Source organism: Microtus pennsylvanicus, chromosome 6, assembly GCF_037038515.1.
Source record: "Microtus pennsylvanicus isolate mMicPen1 chromosome 6, mMicPen1.hap1, whole genome shotgun sequence".
In the NCBI taxonomy this organism is placed as follows: Eukaryota; Metazoa; Chordata; class Mammalia; order Rodentia; family Cricetidae; genus Microtus; species Microtus pennsylvanicus.
In genome coordinates this window covers 118,487,612-118,503,491 of record NC_134584.1, presented here as the reverse complement: position 1 = coordinate 118,503,491, position 15,880 = coordinate 118,487,612, and the positions used below count along the sequence as shown (strand labels likewise).

The 15,880-nt window shown below is 47.4% G+C and overlaps 1 protein-coding gene across 1 annotated transcript in view; it reads right to left on the bottom strand.

The window, feature by feature from the left end:
• Positions 1 to 1,142: 1,142 nt before the first annotated feature.
• The window catches only part of Cdh13 (cadherin 13), a 959,427-nt gene continuing 944,689 nt past the window's right edge, over positions 1,143 to 15,880 (bottom strand). Inside the window, exons 12-14 of the mRNA XM_075977426.1 lie at positions 12,879 to 13,112; positions 10,832 to 11,050; positions 1,143 to 2,167 (exon numbers count right to left, since the gene is read on the bottom strand). Coding sequence (XP_075833541.1) covers positions 2,160 to 2,167; positions 10,832 to 11,050; positions 12,879 to 13,112 — 461 coding nt within the window. The 3' untranslated portion in view covers positions 1,143 to 2,159. The remainder of the gene's footprint in view (positions 2,168 to 10,831; positions 11,051 to 12,878; positions 13,113 to 15,880) is intronic.

Below are 15,880 nucleotides of genomic sequence, written 5' to 3'. Positions count from 1 at the left end.
TGCCCACAGAGAACCTTTATGTCACGTTCACAATGTGGCATCTTTTATTTAAAAGATCTCCATGTCTGGGAACTATGAGATACTAATGACTTGGCTTTATGTGCTCATCCAATTGAGAGGGTGAAGCCGGGCCTGGAAGTCTTCAGTCAGCTGCACAGTTGACTGTGATACGGTAAGTCATGTCCTTGTGCTAGACGTGGCTTGTGTGTCGCACAACTTGTACGCTGGAGTTTTTTTTACTTTCATGGGTGGTATGCATGTGTGTGTGAGTATGTATAGGTACACACGTGGAGTGTGGTAGAACGCCCCAGGTGGTCTAATCATTCTCCACGTGTTCCTTTGAGGCAGGGTCTCCCCCTGAACCTGGGGCTGTCTTGACTAGGCTGGAACCCAGCAAACCCTCGTGACCTTCCGGTCTCTGTCCACCTCCCCCCACCTACAGCTGGGACTTTTGTTGGGGATGCTTGGTTTGGAGGCGGATACTGGGATCTGAGTACCCGTCCTTATGTTGAGGAGCAAATACTCTGAACCACGGAGCCATCTCCCTAGTTGCCCCCTTCCAGCTCTTTAGACCCATTGACTTAACATAGGCAGGGGATCCCGAGTGGTCCACAATGTGAATCCAGCATCAGACGCACTAGACACATGGAGAAATCAGATGAGAGCTACTGGCCAGCAGTTTGAACCACTGATACCCATTTATTTTTAATGAAAAAAAAATCTCTGCATTCTATATGGTCCGAAAAGATTGGCCATGGAAACAAGAGCGGTATGTGGACCTCTACTTGCTTAATCTCACTACAACAAAGACAACATATGACTGTATCGCCCGCAGAAGGTGAACTCAAAAGCACAGGGCCAACGTAGATTGCATAAGAAAGCATGTGTGCGCAAGTGTGTGTGGGGGGTTAAAACCTTTCATAAGCAACGGCATTAAAACATACTAAGACCCTTACCTTCCCCTCTCTCGTTCTGAGCTCTAAAGCCACAGGCTGGCGTTAGCTTCATTTGATAGAAAAATTTGGTGTGAGCTTCGACGGCTCATTTACAGTTTCTCAAAGAGAAGATAATCTCCGCGGGAGCGTTCACGTCCTTTTTAGCCTGACGTGCTCACAGGACAAAACTCAGTTCCTCTCCAGACATAATGAACAACTTTTTATTCTCAGCTTTGCGAACAACGGTAGTCACACGGAAGGGTACTTTAAAAACTACCTGGGTTTACTCTATTTTATGCCTGCATATATGAAACAGACGGTGTGGATAGGCGTAATGCGTGTGTACATGTGCGGATAATATATGTGCGGACAAGGTGGTACCTGTTGGTCTCTTCATAGGTATGCCACGATGAGGGAGAGGGTCTCCACCATGACCTGTGTCGTCATAAGGACTGTGGGTCTGGGGGTGGTACAATTACAGACGCTTGCCCGAGGGAGAATAGTTCAGCCCTTAGCTTCTGATTCCCCGCTTCCCACCTGGGAGTCAGGACCATGGCATTTGGTGGCAGTGGGAAGTGGCGGCAGTCCTACTGAGGGGAGAAGACTTCTTCCCCTTGCCCTTCCCCCATCCCCAACATGTGAACCTGCCTGCCTGGCTGCTCGGTCAGCATTCGGTGTTTAGACAGAGCAGGCTCCCGGAGATGCGACTTTGCCGCACAGTGACAGCCCGGGGGACTGACCTCGGCTGGAGAGCTCAGCTGGGTGAGCTTCCACCTCCTCTGTCTAACCACCTCAAAAGCAGGCAGCCCCTGCAGTCGTCTACATAAATACTGGGTATATACACAGACAGGTACCCCGTCCACGTACAGATACAAACCCACCCCACAGCTGCATGGGCGGAGCGCTGCCTAGCAACGTGTTGACACATCAGGAAAAGTAGTCATTGTTTCTGCTCCCTAAGGTCCGGGGTCGCGCGTGATCTCTAAACACTCAGGGCAAATCCAGAGGGTTCCATTAATCAAAGGAAGAAGGGAAATGCTGTCAAAGGATGAGGTACAGATTAAACGAAATTGCAAAGAAAAAAAAAAGAAAGTGGAACAATTGAGGCCTGGTTGTGAAGTTTGAGAGCTGTAAACGGCAATCTTCAGATTTGGATAGACTTTTTTTTTTCTTCTTTTTCCTGTTGCCATGGCAACCGGGGAGTCAAGCTTCAGACTGGCGTTCTCACAGACCTGAGTGGAGAAGGTACAGAATTAGGTCGGGAATATCACAACTCACTTCAAAACACTCAACTAAAACCAGACCAGTGATTGACAGGCTCCAACACGCACCACACTCCCCTGAACATTATCTTTTTCTTTAGCGTGGCATTTGAAGACATGATTATCTTACTGGCTACATCTAAAGAAGCTGAACTTGGGGCTGTGATTACAGAGCCACGGTGCAGGACTTCTTGGTATGTGAGGCCCAGCATACCCCTCAATAAACATAAAAGCCAGCTTCTGAAAGTGCTGACGGCTTCAGGCATCAAAGTTCTTCCATGAGACTGACAGCAGCTGTTAGCGTGGCTACAGTTGGGCCTTGCGTTCTGATCATTAGCACGGGTGTGCTGGGCTAGGAGTACACTGCACAGAGCCCAGAGACCAATCAATGGTTATCGTAGATGCACCTCTCTCTCTATCATCTGTCAATCTATCATTTATTTATTTACTTATGAATCATGTATCCATCTAACTAGCCGATCAGACAACTATCAATCAAGCAGATCTATTAACAATCAGACATCCATGTATGTATGTATATCTATTTTCAATCATCTGCCTATCTTTAGTGAATCAGACACCATCTATTTCTTGTCTGTCTGTCTGTCTGTCTATCTATCTATCTATCTATCTATCATCTATCTATCTATCTATCTATCTATCTATCATCTATCTATCTATCTATCTATCTATCTATCTATCTATCTATCTATCTATCTATATTCTGCCACAGAGCAAAGACCTGTTGGTAGTTCTTGAAACACCAGATTCCTTCCTTCCTTCCTTCCTTCCTTCCTTCCTTCCTTCCTTCCTTCCTTCCTTCCTTCCTTCCTTTTCGAGACAGGGTTTCTCCGTATAATAGTCCTAGCTGTCCTGGAACTAGCTCTTGTAGACCAGGCTGGCCTCGAACTCACAGAGATCCACCTGCCTCTGCCTCCCGAGTGCTGGGATTAAAGGTGTGCGCCACTACCGCCTGGCTAGATTCATTTCTTATTGCTGACAAAACAAGTAGGCATAGTCCCATGAATCTCAAACCACACACATGTACTCCTGGACAGTTCTAGAAGTCTAAAGATCTAAAATGAATCTCGTGGATTTAATGCTAATGTGTGTGGGAAGAGCCGCATTCCTTCCCAGGGTTTTAGAAAAAGAGTCACCTCCTCGCCAGCTTCCAATCTAGAGGCAGATGTGTTCTGTTCAAAGCCAGGGACTCAGCATCTGTCTTTCTGCCTCTGCCTCCCTGTTGGCACCATCACATGGCTGCTCCTTGGCCCCCTTCTAAGGACTGTGTAGTTCCATCAGGCTGGCCCTACTAATCCACGGCATTTCTCCATGTCAAGATATACAACTTATGTCTGCAGTGTCTTTTATCAAGTAAGGTGACTTGTTCACTAGCTCCGGGGATCAGGATGAGGACATCGTTGTAGGTTCCTGCTCAACCATCCACATGTGTGCAGCTCAATAGCCCAAAGGAAATGAGGTATCCTGTGGGCTGTGAGGACAAGCCACACAAGTGGTACCCATGAAAAGGTGTGCTTAACAGTTCTTGCTCACGGTCCCGAGAGCCCTCTCCACTCATCTCGGCTTTGTGACGAGGGAGGAGTTTTGTCCCCAGGATGCCCAGATCCAGTTCATTCTGCTAGCTCTCTGTCTGCACGCATGGCCATCTCCACGGGACACCAGTCAGGGCTGTGCTGACTCCAGCCCAGATCATGGGTTTCAGCAAGCCCAGGAAACTACCTCATATTTAGAGATAGCGACAAAGCCCTTGCTCTTGGGCTTTTGTTACAGAGAGTCTAGTGCCGTGGAGGAGAGAAGGAACCCACTTGCAGGCTGTTACTCATTTGGGTTTGGTCAATTCCTTCAGAGATGCTCTGGGCCCACCTCCAGCCACTGGTGACAGGACCCCTCTGCCCAGCACTTCCCTCCGAGATGGCTTTGTCTCCTTACAATGGTCAGGATTGCTGCCAGATGGTTAGTTATAAATAATAAATGATTTTGAAGATGTGTAGTAAGGTTATTCTTCATATGTATTGTTTTGAGGCAGAGTGCCAGATAGCCCAGGCTAGCCTGCGACTTGCCATGTAGGCCAAGGTGGCCTTTCTTCCCTCAGTCTTCTGAGTGTTGGAGGAATAAGTGTGAGCCACCATGTCCAGCTTAGACTGTGTACATAGATAGCCTTTTTAGTGTGTGTATATGTGTGTACATATGTATATATTCGTGTATATATGTATGTATGTTGTATACATGTGTGTATGTTTGCATGTGTGTGTAGGCCAGAGGTCGAAATCAGTTGTCGTCCTCGACCGTGCTACTCCTCATTTATTGAGTCAGGTTTCCACTGACCTGGATCTTACAGATTTGGTTAGACTGGCCGACCAGCAAGCCCCAGGGATCCTCTTGTCCCCACATCTCAGCACTGGGAAAATGGCACGTACCACCATGTTTTGCATCTTATGGGTGTGTGTGTATTCGGGATTTGAACTTAGGTCCTCATGCTTGCTCAGTAAGCACTTAGCTAAGCCCCAATCCCTTTTAGGTTTTTAAATGGACAAAAGCCATGCCTCCTGCCAGGTATTGCCAAGTTTCCAACATCTCATGCCTGCTCAAGTCCAGCATCATGCTTTTCAGCGTTGGCACTCATGACATTTGGGGTAGGGCATCTCTTTGCAGCAGATGTCACCGTCTGACGCTCTGGAGGACATTGCAGTAAGCGTCATCTGCCTCATGCTCTGGAGGACATACAGTTCTGTCCCTGGCCTCTCGCCACTAGATGCCACTAGCAGCATCCTCTTAGCCATGATAATGAAAAATATTTCTAGACATTCCAGCTGTTCCTTAGGGGACAACTTGGCAAAATGAAAAAAAAAATGGGGGCTGAATAAAATCCATTAAATTAGTCTGTAGCCCTTTGTTTTTAAATGAGAGTCTCCAATCCCTTTTTTAAGTCAATTTAGATGATCATGTAAATGACCCACCTCCTAGGGCTGCTGAGACGATTCCATGAGGTAATCTATATAATTTATGTAAAGTATTTTGCTTGCATGCATGTGGCACAAAGAAATCCCTCAAGGGTCAGCTATCATTGTCCCTAAAGTTGAATGACTTTAAAGGACCACAGTGTCTCTGCACAGCCTGCCTGGGGTCCTGGCGGAGGACAGCCTTTCTGTGCGACTTCTGTAATTTAGGATTCTCCCTGTGTCCACAAGACACATCACATTAGAAAGGAACAAGGTATAAATGCACCCTAGGAAATTCTAGAAAAAGGCAAAGCTATATCATTAGGGAAAGCAGTTTAGGCAAGACCTGGATTCCAGGGAGAAGAAGGATCGACAGCAAAGAGAGCTCCCTTGATTATGGCGTGACTGTGCAGCTGGTGTGTGTGTGCGTGTGTGCGTGCATGCATGCATGTATGTGTGTCTCTGTGTGTACTCACTAATGCCGTAAGGGAGCATTGGATCTCTTAGAGCTGGAGTTCCTGGAGGTTGTGAGCCGCCAGCTTCATTTTCTGCTAGAACACTGAGCCCTCTCAACCACTGGTCCGTCTCTCCAGCCTCCTTTAGGTTCATCCTTGATACAGGAGTAAGCGCGTAGAGACAGAAAACAGATTCTGCCTATCTTACCTTTGGAGACAGGGTCTCTCACTGGCCGAGGGCTGGCCATGTGGTCTAGACTGACTGACCACTGAACCCCAGGGATCCTCCTGTGTCCTCTGCCCAACACGGCAAGTGTGTGACAGCAGTTGTTCTGGCTTTTTAAATGTGAGTTTTGGGGGAATTGAACTCAGAATCCCATGCTTGCAAGTCGAGCACTTTCCCTTCTGCGCCATCCTTCCAGCTTTTTTTTAAAAATATTTTTTATGGTTTATTTAACTTTATTTTATGTGCATTGGTGTGAAGGTGTCAGATCCCCTGCAACTGGATCTTCAGACAGTTGTGAGTTGCCATGTGGGTGCTGGGAATTGAACCCAGATCCTCTGGAAGAGCAGTCAGTACTCTTGACCACTGAGCCATTTCTCCAGCCCCCAGCTTTTCTTTTAGTAAACAGTGACAGAGGTTGTTCTTAAGGAGCCGCCCCGCCTCCCCCAAACACAGGGTCATTTAATTTTGGAACTTACAAAATTCTTCTTGATTTAAGGTGTTTTTTTTGTTTGTTTTTTTTTTTAAACTTTAAGATTCCTTACAATTCACCTTATCATTTCTGGTGAATTAAGCCTAAAGTCACAGTCATAAAGGTTTCCGAGGAAGTCCCTTAGATTCGTCCATGTCAAAGGATAGCTGCGTTTGGAGCAGCAGCAGCAACTTGGCTTCATCGAGAAGGCACTCACGGAAGATTCTTGCAGCCCTTCAATGCCGTCAGTATCTAACTCAGATGGCAAAATTGACAGCAGCGGTAGTGTCATTTACATTTTTAAATCACCCTCCATGCTATTAGTTTTATTTCCCCTTTAAAAGGAGGTCAGAGAAGGCTGTGCAGAGCCTTCCAGCCAGTTCTCAGCCATCGGAGAAAGCCATCTATACTAGAATAACCGCAAATGTCTGGCATCTACTTCCATAAAGGAGGCAGCGCTATGGCCAATGCTGGCTTCCCCGCTGACTCGCCTGGGGGGCCTCTCCGAGCATCGGTTTTCTTATCCACAGAGTGGAATAAAATCAGGCCAGAGAAGAGCCCAGGGGAAAGAAAAGCTGTGAACATCAGAACTTTGATGCCAGGTCATGTGGCTCTGAATTTTGTTTGGAGGGAAGAGGACTCAGTTTTGCTCCCGATGCTTTCTGGTATTGGCCTCTTCTGCAGTTGCTGAAGTTTTATGGATGATGCTCTAAGGCAGGTGCTGGCAAGCACTACCTGTAAAGGGCCATGTGGGAAATGTTCTCATCTTTGTCGGCCATGTAGTCAATGGAAATACTTACCTTTGCCATGGTAATAGCAGGCAGCTACAGACAGCATGTGAGTAAGTGGATTGGGGATGTGTACTAATAAAACTTTATTAAAGCACACACAGGCAGTGGGCCAGATTTGGCTCCTGTGATGTAGTTTGAAGTTCATGCTCATATTTTTAAAATTACATTGTGTGTATATATATATGCATGCATGCATGTACATTCAAAGGTCAGATCAACTTGCTAGAACTGATTCTCTCTTTCCACTATGTGGGTCTGGAGGATCCAACTCAGCTTACCAGACTTGGTGGCAAGCACCTTTACTAGCTGAGCCATAAGACATAAAACAGACCCTACCAGATTACTTCCCTTTCCCCAAATTCTTTCAAATCCATGGCTGAGGTGAGAATCTAATGTCCATGCTTTTGGAAAATACTTCTACCCCCAAATCTTGCCAAATTTAGTGTCTTGAATTCTGTTCTTGGTGATTTCTTTTTGAGGCAGGGTTTCTCTGTGTAACAGCTGACGGTCCTGGAACTCACACTGTAGACCAGGTTGGCCTCAAACTCACCCAGATCCACATGCCTCTGCCTCCTAAGTTCTGGGATTAAAGATGGGCACCATGGTTGCCTGGCTTTTTTTTTTTTTTGTCTTGGTGATGTTTAACTGAACTACCTGTTTATCTGTCTATAATTTTTAAGTCTATAAACATCTTAGCTATCTTTTAAGGAAGGTTGTTACCGTAAGAGCCTTCCTTGAGGCTGTGCTATCGCGGCTCACCCACACCCACCCGGACTTGAACTTCCATAGCATCATCAGCACAAATACCCGCCACTTCTGTATTCTGAAATTCACTCTCCTCTTTCTTCCTACTGAAGAATTCACCCAGGGAGACAGCACATGCCCGCAATGTGGATGGAACAAAGGGTTGTCAGGAAGCCCAGGAGCCTCTATGGCAAGAGTCCCCTCGCTACGGCGGCTCTGACTCCCATGTGCGTGTATTACCTGCAACTCCTTGAGCTTTTGATGTGAGTGGATTTCTGAGCCACACCTCTGGCTAGGGCTTCGGATGGAGAGAGTCAGGGTATGGGGTGGAGATGTAGTACAAGTTCCTTTGATGTTCTGCGTGCAGCTTGTGTGTGAGCTACCCCCATCCCTGCAGCTGATACCACACAAGGCTGACCTGCAGGCTAATGCTGTCCATTAGCAAGTCAGCCACATGTACAAAGGCATCAGGGCGTCTGCTCATGAAGGAGGTTTTTCAGATCCCCGAATCAGGACTAAGATGCTGTCACAAAGCAAGGGGCCATCAGCTGTGTGGCCTCACTGTCCATTCATGGTAGCTGACCTAATGTCCTTGCTTTCTGGTGTTCTAGCTCATATGACGCCTGATGAATCCTTAGTCTCTTCTAACTCCTCCATCTCCAGTGCCACCCTCAGCCCCTCATCCTCTCCTGCTTGATTTCGGAGAGCACCCATCGCTCCCTCAAACTCTCACAGAGGCATGGAGTTAGGAGGGCAATGAGGTCACCGTGGCAGCAAGTGAAGCCAGAAAGACCTAAGCTGAGGGAGGGAGGCAGGGGTGGAGCTGGAGGATTTACAGGGAGTCTTGAGGATTATGGGATGGTGGGGTGATGATGGCACAGCCATCAGAGGTGGGTGGGAGGGGGCAATGACACGTTCTGTTTGGAAGATGCAGAGAGTCTAGACAGCCCGTGACACGCCGTCAGGATTTCCCCCTTAGTTCCACCCACAGAACTCTGGTCCCCGTGCAGAGCTTCACGAACTGCAAATGTCAGATGTGGAAATGTGTGACTCCTATTGGCCTACTCACCCTGCCACCAAGATGTAATCTGCTGTGTTTCCTCTATCAATTTTATATCCTACAATTAAACCAATCATTTCTCAAAATTTAAATGCCAGGGCCCCAGAACCTTTTGGGCAGCAGAAGCTGAAGTGGACAACTGTCAAGGTCAAATCTGGACTAACATTCCACACATAGGAGAGCCTGGCAGTACACGCTCACTTCATTCTCTCATATATGTCTCTTAGCCTAGTGATTCCTCTGCTCAAAGTGATGTCATTGCATCATTGCTACTAGCCACTGGGAGGAAGATGAGTTATACATTGTATTTCCTTCCTCTCCTCCTCCTCCTCCTTCTCCTTTGAAATGAGGCCTCTCTGTGTAGCCCTGACTGGCCTGGAAGTTACTACATAGACTAGGAGGGCCTTAAACTCACAGAGATCTGCCTGCCTCTGCCTTTTTCAGAGGCCTTGATGAAAGGCAAAGGGTGCACCAATTCTGTGTCCTTACTCAGGGGTAGACTTGGTAAGGGCCAGTCGGTGAGGGGGGGGGGGCTGGGGCCAGGGCTTCAAAGGAGTTAAGGTTTCCATTCCTAGGAACCTGACTTTCTCCTTTCGAGGGATGTGGTTATCAGTTCTAAGACCGCTGTGTCTGAGGTATCTTTGTTAACACTGTTTGGCTAGCTCTTGACTTTCTTCCTCTACAAATAGTATATAAGATGCTGTACTTAGGGCTGGAGAGATGGCTCAGAGGTTAAGAGCACTGGCTGCTCTTCCAGAGATCCTGAGTTCAATTCCCAGCAACCACATGGTGGCTCACAGCCATCTGTAATGAGATCTGGCGCCCTCTTCTGGTAGAACTGTATACATAATAAAGGAAGAAAAAGGATGCTGCTGTACTTAATACACTTGCTGGGCATAAGCAATCTCCTGCTCCCAGCTTTTGTCTTCTTTCTCATTCCTCAACACCTAGAGCTGGAGTTACAGATGATTGTGAGCTGCCACATAGGTGCTGGGAATTGAAACTGGGTCCTCTGGAAGAACAGCCAGTGTTCTTAACCACTTAAAAATCTCTCCAGCCCCATTGTTGGCAACTTTTAGAAGTGTGTTGTTCTGGGCGGTGGTGGCACGTGCCTTTAGTCCCAGCACTTTAGAGGCAGAGGTAGGTGGATCTCTGTGAGTTCAAGCTCAATCTGGTCCACAAAGCAAGTTCTAAGACAGGTTCCAAAGCTACACAGAGAAATCCTGCCTCAAAAAACAAAACCAAATGAGTTACCTTTCTTCTCCCTGGAACCAAATACCTCCCAGAAGCAACTTAGGGAAGGAACCCTGCCTGGCTTACTGTTCAGGGGACATAGTCTATCAGGAAAGCTACCACCCAGGGCTCAGTCTGAGGCAGCAGAGCCAGGAGGCACAGTCGCAAGGGGTCAACCAGGAAAAAGAGAGAGCTCTTCCTGAAAAACAGGTATGGGATGTAACCCTCAGGCCACTCCCCCACCAGCACCCATTCCTTTTAGATAGGCCCTACCTCTTAAAAGTCTCCCCAGCCTCCCCAGACAATGCCAGCTGCTGGGGACCAAGTGCTCAACCACATAAGCCTGCACATTTCACATCCCTAGCAGAACAGGAATAGCTATGGCCTGGAGAAGACCAGTTGGCCTATTTTGGTGTATCTTTATTAGTTCTAGGCAAGTGGCGTCTAGGGGAAAGTTTGCTTGTTGGCTGGTTTGCCAAATAGCAGAGCCTCTTTCAACATCTTTGGCTGGCAGGGGACCATTCAGATACCTTTAAACATTGGCAGAAACACTTTTACATGTGAGAGTTTCAACCACACAGACATCAACTCACGATCTGGGGGACAGACTTCTTTGGGAAGACGTACAGAAGAGACAAGATGCGCGGTGAAGTTCATGGGCACACACCTGAGCGTGCTGGGGTTCAGCGGGCTCACCTGATAAGCTGAGGAAAGAGAGGAGCAGCAGCAAGCCGAGGCTGAGGTGCAGGGTCCCCGCCGCATTGCAGTCCACTTTGGAGTTCTTGCAAGAGCACACCTGCACCCTGAGGTCTGTGATGTTCGCCATGGGCGGCTTCCCTGAATCTGTCACCATGATGGGCAGGTTGTAGTTCGCTTTGTTCAGGTTCTGAAGAAGGCTCACAAGGGCATGGGTGTCTGGAAGACAGGAAGTCCTCGTGAGAGAGAAGCCCTCCGTGGAGGCAGAGTGAGGTTCTGGGACTTGGTGTGCCCAGAAGTCATAGTGTGCAAATAACTTAGTCATAGGTGTGTTTGAATGAAATCGATTAACACCAAGTAAAACATTTTGTTCCTCAGTGGCAGTAACCACGTTTCACACACTCGGTGGCAATGGGCTGTATGGGATGAGTGGTTCAGAGACAGTTTCTGTGGTGTGGTGCTGTAACGACAGACTCTATCTTGACTATCTTAAATGGAAATTTCTGTGCTCAATTGTAGAACACAGTTTCACCCCCTGCTACTGCCCCACTCCATCAGTGGTGCAAAAGCAAACTCTGATGGCATTTACAGCAGGATCAGTACATTGCTGGAGACAGGGTGGACACAGTTCCTGCTGGGGAGGGACGGGGGTGGGGCAGCCAGGAATAAAGGGTGCTCCATAACTAGGAAGGCTGTAATTAATGTTGGGTCCTGTTTTCAATTCTCCCCACCCATACGGAAGGGCAGGGAGAAAGAGAGATTGCTTGTGACAGTCATGGTGAGAGAGGGACACAGGGCAATAGTGCCAAAGCCGACGATGAAAGCCAAGGTCAGCGAGACTGAGTCAAGTAGGAGGAGGTCTGCAGCAAGCAGTGGAGCGTGGGGGCCTTTTGCAAACCCCTATGACACTATGCTCTTCTCATCAGCCCCTAACGAGAGAAGGGGGGCCAGTAAGTTTCTTGAAGTGTGCTGCTGAGTGTCAGTAGGAACACAGCTCTCATCGATGGGACAGTGGAGCCAGGAGAGCCCTGGGAAGCAGGAAGCCCCAGCTGGACAAGGCCGAGACTGGGCTCCTGGCCTATGCCCAGCACAAGGCAGTGGCAAAGAAAGAATGCATGGGAGTTGACTGTTGCGATGCATGCCTGTAATCTCCAGAGAGGTTGAGGCAGGAGGATTGTCACAAGTTTCAGGTTAACTTGTGTTACATGGCAAGAGCATTTTTTAAGCTCTCTCAAGACTCACTCTGTTTTTTATTTTTATTTATTTTTATTTTTTATTTTTTTGGTTTTTCGAGACAGGGTTTCTGTGTGGTTTTGGAGCCTGTCCTGGAACTAGCTCTTGTAGACCAGGCTGGTCTCGAACTCACAGAGATCCGCCTGCCTCTGCCTCCCGAGTGCTGGGATTAAAGGCGTGCGCCACCACCGCCCGGCTCTGTTTTTTATTTCTATGTATGTGTGTGCAGGTGTGCTCAGAGTTCAAGAAGGGTCAAATCCCTTGAGCTGGAGTTAGAGGTAGTTGTGAGCCACCTGATGTGGGTGCTGGGAACAGAACTGGGGTCCTCTGCAATAGCAGGAAGTACTTTTAATCACTGAACCATTTCTCCAGTCCTGTGAGTGTCTGTCTGTCTATTCCTGTGCCGTTTAAAGCAAAAAGGGAAGAGGAAGGACAAAGAACCGGCTTCTAACTGGACACTCTACTAAAATGTAGGGAGTATTGGTCCAGGGAATGCTGGGGTCACAGTAGTCACTAGAGTGAGGGCTTGTTACATAAGGTGGAGAAGAGAGAAAAAATGAAACAGAAGGCAGAACAGCCATGTTTGCGCTGGTAAGAAACTGACATTCATTATTTCTACAGACGGTTTTCTCACCCTGGTCAAAAATTGCAACACTTTACACATACACATATATACACACACACATACACACACCCCCATACCCCAGAAATCCCATGGGCATCCCTGTGTGGGACAGGGAGCATCTTTGAGGAAGGAGAACAGAAGTTCAAAGCTGAAGGAACAAAGGCTGGCCGTTTGTAGTTGCTGACTTACTATTGATTTTGGAGATCTTCCAGACTTTATCAGGGACCGTCTGTTTATGAATCTCGAACTTGAAGGGGTCTGTATTGGGGTGAAGGTCCTTGTCTGAAGCTCCCAAAATGACCACACTGAGGTTTTTGGCATCATCACAGACTTCAGCCACCGTTGGGTAAATGAAGGGAGCATTATCGTTCACGTCCTCCAGGGTTATCAGCAGAGTCCCAGTGCCCGTGGCAGGAGGGTTGCCTGTGGGAAAAGGTGACATTAGCGAGCCGTGAGTGTAGCAGGAGGTTGGTCTACCAGGGAGCTTCCTGTGATCTATACCCGGCGCATTTTGTATCCATTATCTAGTAACAGTTTCAACTGGGTTGACAGTAAAAGATGACACTTTTGCCTGAACTGTCCTTGAACCCGTGATCCTCCTGCCTCAGCTTCCTGAGTGCTGGAATCACGGGTGACTAGCCACACATGCAAGGTGAGTGCTTTACAACAGAGTCACATCTCCACCCAGCCTGTGGGTTCCAGAGATAGTGTCTTGCTCAGTAGCTCAGTTTGGCCTCCAAGTGACAATCTTCCTACCTCACGTTCTGAGTACTGGGATTATAGATGTGTGTCACCAAACTTGGTTTCCAATGGTTACTTAGAAAAGTTAGAGCCAATTTGTAGGCCACAATTTGTAAGCATGTAGATTTCCTCTCTTTCCATAAAGATCAGATGTACTTCTTAAATCATAGTATGTTACTGATGGTCTCCAAATGATGGTGGCTTGACACAATTATTTAAAATAATTTTTTATTATACTATGTATGTTCACATGTCTGTGTGCATGTGTGTGTGTGTGCTTGTGCAGGTCAGAGGACTACTTGGGGAAATCAGTTCTTTCCTTCTCTCCCTATGGGTCACAGGCATTAGATTCAGATCATCAGACTTGGCAGTAAGTGCTTTTAACTTCTCAGCCATATCCCCTGTTTACCAGCAGAGGTTTTAAACGGGAGTTGTGGAGCTGAAGAGATGACTCAGTGGTTAAGAGCACTGACTGCTCTTCCAGAAGACCCAGGATCTATTCCCAGCACCCATATGGTGGCTCACAACTTTATCTATAACTCTGTTTCTAAGGGATCCATCACCCTCTTCTGGTCTCCTTGGGCACTGCATGTATATGATGTATAGAGATATGTGCAGGCAAAAAAATATACATAATAATTTTTTTCTTAAAGGGGGTTGTGGAGCAATCTGATCTGACTCATTGTTAGAAAACACATATTTGTCTGGATAGGAGATGCTGGGTGCTGTCGGCAGGGAGCCTCCACAGTGGTTTAAGAGGGGCATGATATGGGCAGTTTGCACAGGGAAAATTCTTTATCTTTGTGAATGGGGGCTCAAGTGAGGTCATGAGAGGAAGAGCAAAGGCTGCTGAGGGGCCACAGGTCCAGTTCTGATTGGGCTGATGGTCCCTGAAACTCCATACACTGCAGAAATGCAGGGCTCAGGAGTACTGCTGGAGCTCTTAGAAGATTTCCTGGAAAATCAGGATGCTAGAGGGCTGACCCTGACCATAAGGATCCTGAATCTTAAAGACAGATGATGGTTTTGGAGAAAACATAGGGGAGATGAACTGAGAGGAAAGAAAATGATTGGGAGACTGAGGCAGGAGGATCAGGGTTTTTATTACTGTGATAAAGCACCATGGCCAAAATCGATGTGGGGAGGAAAGGGTTATTTCATCTTCTAGTCCATCGTTGAGGGAAGTTAGGGCTGGACCCTGGAGGCAGGAGCTGAGGCGCTAGAGGAACACTGCTTACTGGCTTGGTCCTTAAGGCTTCCCCAGCCTGCTTTCTTACAGCACCTAGGACCACCTGTCCAGGGGTGGCCCCACCCACAAAGGGTTGATCCATTTCCCATCAATCATCAATCAAAAAATGCACCCAGGCTCACCCCAGGCCAGTCTGGTTGGGGGCATTTTCTCCAGAGAGATTCCCACCTCTCAGACGACTCTAGCATGTGTCTGATTGACATAAAACTAGCCTGCCGTGATGAATCTGAGACTTGCCTGGGCTACAGAGTGAGCCCTGCTTCAATAGTCCCTGCCCATTAGAAAAAGAAACCAAAACCAAAATGAATTCTCAAATCAAAAAGTAAATAGGAAAAAAAAGCAGTGGGATTTCGCAAGGAGGATGTTCTGGGCATGTCTTGCTTTGCTTTGTTTCGTTTTTCATTAGTCGGGGAGAAATCAGCTCAAAGGGAGATGAAGAAGGAGCTCTGAGCAATGAGAAGAGAGAGCCCATCCTAGACCGCGGGGAATGGAAATGCGTCAACATCCAAAGACGGATGCAGAATGAACATTGAGATATGCGTGGAAGAGGAGCGTGCGGGATTAATCACGAAGGGCTCTTCTGAACTGGGCACGGTGCTAACTTTTGCTCGAACAATAGCGCCAAAGAAATGCATAGTTAACGCCACCGCCAGTTTCTCACTGTCGGCGCCAGCCATTTGGCCAAATCTCTTTGTTGAAAAATTATTTTTCTCTTTTTATTGAACTAATTGAATATCTCAGAAGAATCCATTTTATATATCTCCCCTCTCCCGCTCTGAATATATTATGAAGTAACGTCGTTTGGGTAGAATGGCTGAGAAGACATTATGGGTGTCTGAAATATGGCCAGAAGAATTGGCCTCTTGTGAATTTAATTACAGGACTGTCTTTCGTTTCCCATGTGTCATTGCCCAGCCAGCTGGCGATGTCTTTTTCTCAGTCAGTAGAAGGAGCTTGTTTCTTTGGGTGAGAAGAAAAGACTGGGTGAGCCAAAACCCTTTCAGCTCTATCCTGCTCTCCTCCTCATTCAAGTTACTTTAAATTCACTGTGCTTTCTCTATCATTGTGTGTGTGTGAGTGTGAGTGAGTGTGTGTGTGACCTGCACTGGAGCTACGACACCTATGTGGAGGTCAGAGGACAGTTTTTAAGAGTTGATTCTCTTTCCACTGTGGTTTCTGGGGACTGAAGTCATGCGGTCAG